The sequence below is a fragment of the Vitis riparia genome, chromosome 1 (genome assembly GCF_004353265.1).
Source record: "Vitis riparia cultivar Riparia Gloire de Montpellier isolate 1030 chromosome 1, EGFV_Vit.rip_1.0, whole genome shotgun sequence".
Classification (NCBI taxonomy): domain Eukaryota; kingdom Viridiplantae; phylum Streptophyta; class Magnoliopsida; order Vitales; family Vitaceae; genus Vitis; species Vitis riparia.
Window position 1 is genome coordinate 9,614,461 of NC_048431.1, and position 8,828 is coordinate 9,623,288.

An 8,828-nucleotide genomic window follows, 5' to 3' on the forward strand; every position below is an offset into this window, starting at 1 on the left:
TACCTGAGATGTTGGATCAAGCCACCACTCATGTAAAGCAATTGGGACAAAGGGTAGAGATGCTGAAGCAAAAGAAGCAACTACTTGAAGGCAGTAGTAGTACTGATGATCAGACAACTGGTATCAGAGATCATATGATGGGTGGCGCATGGTTACCTGTTCTCACAGTGAGTGATTTGGGTTCTATGTTAGAGGTATGCGTGAAGAGTGGGTCAAACAAGAAGTTCATGTTGCATCAAGTAATCCAAGATCTTGTGGAAGAAGCAGCTCAGGTTGTAGCTCTTAGCTACTCTAATGTTGGGGACAGGATCTTCTACACAATTTACGCTCAGGTACTTATATCAATTGAGAAGCCCTTTTTATGTTCATACTAATTAATATGCTCCTGCAGGATAATTAGTTTAGTTCATTCAGCTCATGACCCGATCTGAGTCTTTTTTATCAGTGTTAAGTTTTAACATCAATCACTTAATCGTGTACTGTTGCAGGCTGTTAGTCCTAGAATTGGCATAGAGACTTCAAGGGTGCATGAAAGATTGAAGGAACTAATTTTTTGAAGTACTGGCTAGGCCTTGCCTTCAAGGAACATAGCATGCATGATTAACGTTTTACCTTTTTCGTCTATACATGTTTGGCGGAAATATTACACATCGCAGAATATCTTTAGTTGCCATGGCCCTCTATATGGATCCAATGAATTTATATTGTATTTCCACTTCTTCTCAATCTAATTAAGATAAATGTTTTTGGTATTTGTTATTTGGGAAAGCTTTGACACTTGAAATAAGGCTCTCCACCTTCGCCATGCACATCCATGAAAAATAAAACCAATAAATATAAACCAGGTGTGTAGTGAAAATGAAGTAGGAAAAACAATATTGGAGGCGCACAAAATCAGACCACCTCCACCTCGGCAGTCAAAGGAACCACCCTCCGAACAACTAATAATCTTACTCAACAAAATAACTTGATCCAAAAGAAAGAGGGCGTGACAAATAAAAATTGGGAACACCAAGCCTAGGGTAGAGAAAAAGCTTGTAGAATTAACTGTAGCAATGTGGAAAGTAGCTATGAAAGAGAGATCCTACCTCAGAAAGAGACAAGAAAAATTGTTGTTTTTCAATAGGGGAAGAAAAGGTTTTTGTTTACCTTTTCATTAGCGTTGTCTATGGGAGCTTAAGCCTCTCAAGATTAAGAACAATCAAAAGCCACCAATCTTGGAAAATTACAATTGAGCGAGGAAAAAGAAGAAAAGGATTTTTTACCTCTTCAAATATGCTTTTATAATTCTATATAATATATAAATCTTTTATTAGGAATTTCAAATCAATGTCGTGGTGAGTTCTGCATCTATTGTCAATGTGGAGCCAAATTGTGTCTTCATGCCACTCCAGGGGTTAGATCAAGTTGGGGCTAGTTTTCAACTGATCTCAACCCAAAGGCTCTACTAACGATCAACTAGATTTATAAGCTTTATTTGGAGCTCCCTGAAACCTATCCACCTGCACTCCAAGTTTCCAATTTGAGCTAAGTTGAATTAGATAGGTTATATTGCCAAGATGAATATTGAGGCATAGAGGATGTTTGATAAAACTTGATATTTATTACTAAATGATTTAAGTTTAATTTAACTTTAAGTAGTAGTCATATGCATCTTCATACTCAAGCCATCAATCAACATAGTAGTTAAGCAAGCAAAGCTAGCCCGACCTTCCCTCTCTCCTACTTGAGCTTCGTACTTCCTAAAACATCAAGTGGCATAATATCCATAACCAAAAGAACATGAATCACCCCACCAGAAACCAATTCTCCTGTGGTAAAGCAAGAAACTTCCTTTTCACTAATCTTGTACCCCAATCGGCATAAGCACTCATAACAACTTCATATTTATTTATTTTTATAAATTTTATCAAATATAAATTAAATAAAAATATTTTTTCCATATTATTTTATTATTTATATTTTTTAAAAATTTTAAATTTCAAATAAAAATCAGAGTTAATAATCATAATTATAAATTTTTGCTTATATTTTCTAAACATAGTTGTGGTTCTAACCTTTTACTTGGTTAAAATGTCTAATTTTTTATTTATAAAAATAAAAATAAAATATAATTTTCATATTTATTAATTTTAGTTATTTATTGGCACTTTAACAAAAAAAATAATAACACATAATAAATAATTAATAAAAACAAATTTAATCAGACACACAATATTAAAAATGAAAACACTATATATTTTTATTACATGATAGATTTTACATTTAAATATCATGCATCTAATCCTTAGAAATGAGGTACCACTTTTATCTAAGAAAGTATCATTGATGTTTAGAGACAGTGCCACTAATGCCTATAAGATGTACTGAATAAAGATACACCATTCTTCATCAATTGTAATAAAGATATAGTATAAAACTAGCGAATATTATTGCATTTAAATACCTTCTGTCTAATATTTGGAAACAAATTAAGCATCATTTTTATTTAAAAAAAGTCCCACTTGTTTGGATTGAGCCTTATAAATTATAGCATGATGTAAGTATATTTTTCTTTTTTTTTCTTTCTTTTTTATTTTCTTTTAAATTTCTGGAATTAGTATTCCGCTGACCATTACACTTGCTCATAAGATATGTTAATTAAATTATAAAGTGAAATTTAAACAAGCTCTTATCATTTCATATACTATCTAAAGCCCCTATCAAGGGTTTAAATTATGTCATGGCGAGGTGAAGTTTCATGTGAAGCCAAGTTACGTCCAGATGCCACTCCTAGGCTACAATTTGGTTTTAGATGAAAATGCAGTTAGATGGAGGTATCTCTTGTTTTAAGCTCTACTAACTGAAGGGTACCCAAATTTTGGATTTTAAGCACTACTAAAGCCAAATGCACGAGACTGAGTTTGCAACAATTAATCATTGGCTGGCCTCCACACGACACAATGGCCATATATTAGCTTAAGCATATCAAAAGGTGAACATGAAAGGAGGGCTCTTGAAGACCCACCAAATTTGTTCTAGCCGAAACAATATAAGCTCACTTGTTTTTCTTTCAAAGAATGAAAAAAATGAAATGAAGTAAAGAGGAAGCAAATTTGAATATGGAAACGGGGACTGAGTAATTAGTGGTAGACAAATGACGGTTTTGTGTCTCAAAGAGGCAAGTTGGTGTGATAAAAAAAAAAAAAAAAAAAAAAGCAGTTTTTGAAAATTTTGAAAATGGGTAAAAGAAAGAACACTTTGGGATTTTTGGGCATGGAATTTCTAGAGGACGGGGGGGAGAGAATTTTTCTCACATGTTTTGACTTTTTAAAAGATGAGAGATAGAGGAGGAGATGAGGGGAAATTTGGGGGATTGGAAGAAGGAAAAAGAATTGAAGAAAGAAAACCATTTGTTTGTTTAATCTAACGATATTGTATAATTGCCATTCCACACAGCTCCGGTCTGACCGCCCAGTGCCCAATACAGGGAATGGGGGCAGTGTGGGTTCAGTGAAAATTATCCGGTAGTGCCCGGGCGTGATATGGAACGCTCGGTTTAATGTGCCCGGGGGCAGAAGGAATAGATTTGGGCGCCCTGAATTCAAAGCGGCCACCGGTTATTGCTTGTGACCGTTGAAGGTGGAAAATTACAAACTTTAAGGATCACCCATTACGAAGTAAATGGGCAATACAAAAGCTTCGATTAAGCCGTCATCAATTACCAAGATAAAAGCGGTGATTAAGCCATCATCAGTTACCACGCTGAAGCCTATAATGGTATGGAGGAAATCATCTAGAAGTTTGGAATTCTTTTGGTCACATGTTGTGGGCACCTGCGGTCAACCGAATACAGAGGGTAGTTGGGTTAGAAGTTCCCCGGGCGAGGAAAAGCAGCAAGTAATCTCCAATGAAATAATCACGGATCAAATATATATATATATATATATATATATATATATATATATATATATATATATATATGTATATATATGATTTTTTTAATATTTATCTTCTTTATATTTAATAAATATATAGATTATATAAAAAATTTATTAAAAAAATTATGCTTTTATATTTTTAATAATAAATTAAATCAAATTTAAAAATAAAATAATTAGAATTAATTTATTTAATAGCCAAAAAATTGAAAAATCAGTGAAATATTCCATATAAAAAAATCTATGAAACATAGGTAAAATATTAATTAACGGATATATATTTTCGAATTTCATATATATCGGATATAATCCGATATTTTAAACCCAAACCCTTGTAGGACGTGGGTTGAAATGCACGACCCAAACGTGGGAACGTTTCCTAATAAGCACATCAACGCAGTTAACATGCAATAAAAGATTTGACGATAAAGGTTCAGATGGATTTTGGCCGGCTTACATTTTTCCTCTCCTATTTTACTACTTAAAGCACGGGAGGGGTTTGCCCGAAACACCATGAGAACCTTGTTTGCAGGAACTTTGCCTAGCTGAATCATCCTAAGCATAGAGAAGAGGTAATAAAATATTTATATAAAAAATTAATTACTTTAAAAAAAAAAAAAAAAACACGTGAAAGTAATTCATAATTTAAGGATTATTTCTTTTTCTTTTTTTTTTTTACCAAATATTTCTAAAAGAATTGACTATAAAGGTATAGATGCATTTTGACGGGCCTACATTTTTTCCTCTCCTTTTTTACTGACCTGACCATTTTTGGGGTTTGCCAGAGAAACACCGAGAGAACCTTGTTTGCAGAGCATAGGAGAAGAGGTAACCAGCTACGTGCGGGACCCAACAATAATTCCCTCCTCTATCCGATTCTGACTGAATCATCATCGGAGAGGTCTATCCGGAAGTCATCTGGTAAACCTTTTTTGGCGAAAGGAAAAAGGAAGGATCAAAATGAGTAGAAGCTACTAAGCTTTTAGGCTATGTATTTGGGAAATATTTTTGTAAAATGGACTAAAAATTTGGTTTTGAGAATAATTTTTTAAAAGTTGTTTTTTAATGTTTTGTAAAATAAAAATCTTTTAAGAATTTTAAACTACTTTTAATTAACTTTTTATATTTTTTAAATATGTGTTAAAAATAATTTTTATTTATTTCATTTTTAATCATTTTTCATAATTATATTATTATTATTTCTAAAATAGCTCTAAAAAAAATAAAAATAACTAAAAAATAATTAAAGATGATGTTTGAAAACACCATATTTCTTATTTTTAATAATAAAAACTACTTTATGTTTTTAATGATAGAAGACTATTTCATATTTTCTAATTATCCAATGTATTTTCTATTTTATTTATTTTATAAAACAAAAAACTATTTTTTAGCATAATTATTAAACAAAGCCTATGTTTCTTATATACTTTCCAAAAACGAATGGCTTTGGTACCCTTTATATATGGGTACTATTTATATGTTATTTCGGGTTCTTTTTCAATCTAATAAGAGAATAATTTTATATATTTTAGGTTACATTTGATATATATATATATATATAAAAGAAGGCACCAAAGATGTTAACTATGATTTTTGGAAAATTTGAAGAAAAAATACAAAGGAAACATACAAAGTGAAGGAAAGCAACAAAAAATTAAAATAAATAAATAAATAAAAATAATAAATTATTTTTCTTCTTTGCACTTTTCTTCTTTATTCTTTTTGCTTTTATTTGGCCTAAATTGTTTTAGAAACTAAACATAACCTAAGAAAAATAATTTTATCATAATTATTTGTCATAGAACATATAGAATAAAAATAAAAATATTTAAAATTAATTAAAAACTTATATATTTTCAAACTATTTAATCTTCATATAGTTATTATTTTCTCTTATTATTTTTTTCTTCTTCTTAATTTTCTCTCTCCTATTTTCCTTTAAAATTAAAAATAAAAAACAAATAAACAAACAAACAATTCAGTGACATGTGTTAATTAGAATTATAAAGTCAAATCTAAGCTCTTATTTTATAAAATATCTAAAACCCCTATCAAGAGTTTCATATTTTGTATAGTAAAATAAAATATAAGAAAATAATTTTTTTTAACATTTTTTCTTCTTAATATTTTCCCGAAACCAAACAGTGTTAACCTCTGCTAATTAAAAAGTATATTTATAGAGCCAAATGCAGGACTGAGGTTGCAATAATTAATTTTGATATATCTCATCGCCCAAACTTCGGATTTTAAGCACTACTAAAGCCAAATACATGAGACTGAGGTTGCAACAATTCAGTGTTGGCTGGTCCCCACGCGAATCAATGGCTCTATGTTAGCATAAGGGTATCACTAGCCAAATTGAATGGATGGTTCTTGTAGACCAACCTCCAAATTTGTCCTCACCCATACATTCACTTGTCTTTCTTGAAAATTCATAAGAGTGAGGAGACTGAAGCAGGGTGGAAAGGGGAGCATAAAAAGAAAATAATAGAATTTTGAAATCATTTTTTATTTATTTATTTTTATGAGAAAAAATAAAAAATTAATGGACTAAAAGGGATTAAATAATCTTTATATTTGCGAATTTAACATCTTCCATGTTTTGATTTAAAGAATACTTTATTTTTACATAAATGTCTTTAAGTATTTTAAGTATTTACATATAGGTTTTAAAAGAAATTGTTATTTTTATAAATATAAAAAAAAAAAAAAAATGAAGATATTTTTATCAAAATGTGACAAAAAAATGGAGGGTTAGATTTTCAAATTTGGGTTTTCAATGAGACAAAGGCTATGTTTAGTTTTCCAAAAATTTGAGAGAAAATGTATAACAAAGAAAATAAAAAGGAAAAGTGGAAAAGAAGAAAAAAAATGAAGGAAAATAAAGAATAGATTTAAACTTTATAAAATATTTTTATATGTTGCTTTAAACTTATTTTGCTTATTTTAACTTTTCTATATAAAAATTAAATAAATTGAAAATGTATAAAATTTTAATTAAATTTAATTATATTTATATTTTTAATTTTTTTTATATAATCAAATTTAAAAATATCATTGTGCACCTACATTTTTTACATGTGTCTCTACTTGACTTGATGACGAGACTCACTTTTATTATAAAATTTTGATTTTTTTTAAATGTAATAATATTTTAGTTTAGTTTATTTTTAAAAGGGAAAACAAAATAAAGAATAAAACCTTGTATAACTCTTTATTTGAAAAAAAAAAATTATAAGTCTATAAACCAAAACCGGATTTAAGGGTCAAATTATTTATTTGGCTACAATGATAAGTCGTAACACTCCTTTAAACTCATATACCTATGGTCTTTATTAAACAGGCGAAGAAAACTATAACAATTGGTATGAATACCAAAATCATAATGATACAAATATATACAATAAGATGAAATAAAAATAAGTTACAAGAATATATAACATAAATAATGAGAGAATTGTACAAAGTGATTGATTAGATTAATTAGAGAAATGAGTTCAATTATTCAAAATAAAAATAAAAAATCACAACATAATCTAACAAAATTTTGAGAGAATATATTTACATTAAAAAAAATTCAATTTATTTATTTACAAAAGATTTGACTTTCACTCACATTCAAATTTACTTCGAAAATGATATTTCTTATTTTTTATTAAAATGATTTATTGAATACAATTTCATTTAAAGAGAAAAGTTTGAATTTGATTTTATATATAAGAAAATATCTTTTATTTATTTTTGTTAGAAAAATAATGAATTTTTACAACTCTATTTTCAAGAAAGTAACTGAATACAATTTTTGTTTATTAAAAAATGTTGTTTACAAATTATTTAAAAAGGATTTTTTATAAATTTATTTACCAAAGAATATTCCAATTCAAAATTATTTTTACAACTCTATTTCCAATCCAATTTTTATCAAAAAAATAAAAATAAAAATTAGAACTTCTATTTACAAAGTTATCTCCAAATCCATTTTTTTTTTAATTTTTTTTAAATCAGCTTTTAGAACTTTATTTACCAAAAATAGTTTCAAATTAATCTTTATTTTAGGAAAGTGATTTTTTCAAATTATTAAAAAAAATATTCCAATCCAAAAATGAATTTTTTTTAATAATTTTTGTTTAGGAAAAGTGATTTTACAAAGTAAGAGGTTTTACTAGTCTAATTGCAAAAAGAAATTTTCAATTAAAAAAATTTGGATTTTATCGAGAAAAATATTTTTTACTAATTTATTGAGTATTTAAAAGGTTTTTGCAACTTTTATTTACGAAAATTATTTCTAAATCAAATCTTATTATTTAAAAAGATATTTTTATTTGAAATGAATGGTTTTACCATTTTTACAATTTTATTGAAAAAGACTTTGTAATTTTATTCTTAAAGAGTATTTTTATAGTTTTTTTTAATCATTTTTGACCATTTTGTTTAAAAATCACTTTTAATAGGCTTTTATTAAAAACAGTTTTTGGACTTTTATGTTTGAAACAATTTTCTAGAATTTTATTAAAAAAACATTTTATGGGCTTTTATTGAAAATAAATTTTCTAGATTTATTAAAAAAAAAAATTTATACTTTTTATTGAAATAATTTTCTAGAACTCATTAAAATACATTTTTTGATACCATTTATTGGAATAATTTTTTTTGGAACTTTATTGAAATAATTTTCTGATACTTTTTTTATCGTAATAAATTGCAGGAACTCTTAAAAATACATTTTATGATTCATTTTTATTGAAATAAATTTTTTGGAACTTTATTAAAATAAATTAAAGAATTCTTTAAAGTATATTTTTTATTGAAAACGATTTTATGGACTATTTTTAGAAACAAATTTATACTAAAAAAAACCAAAACAATAAACCAACAACAACTAAATCAATGACACAGCAACAATAA

At 27.4% G+C, this 8,828-nt stretch overlaps 1 protein-coding gene across 1 annotated transcript; it reads left to right on the forward strand.

Annotated features, from left to right (window-relative positions):
- Positions 1-667, forward strand: LOC117930505 (transcription factor bHLH168-like). Its single transcript, XM_034851175.1, has 2 exons — positions 1-332; positions 489-667. Exons 1-2 carry the CDS (start codon positions 9-11, stop codon positions 555-557), a joined length of 393 nt encoding a protein of 130 aa, XP_034707066.1. The 5' UTR covers positions 1-8; the 3' UTR covers positions 558-667.
- Positions 668-8,828: the final 8,161 nt, after the last annotated feature.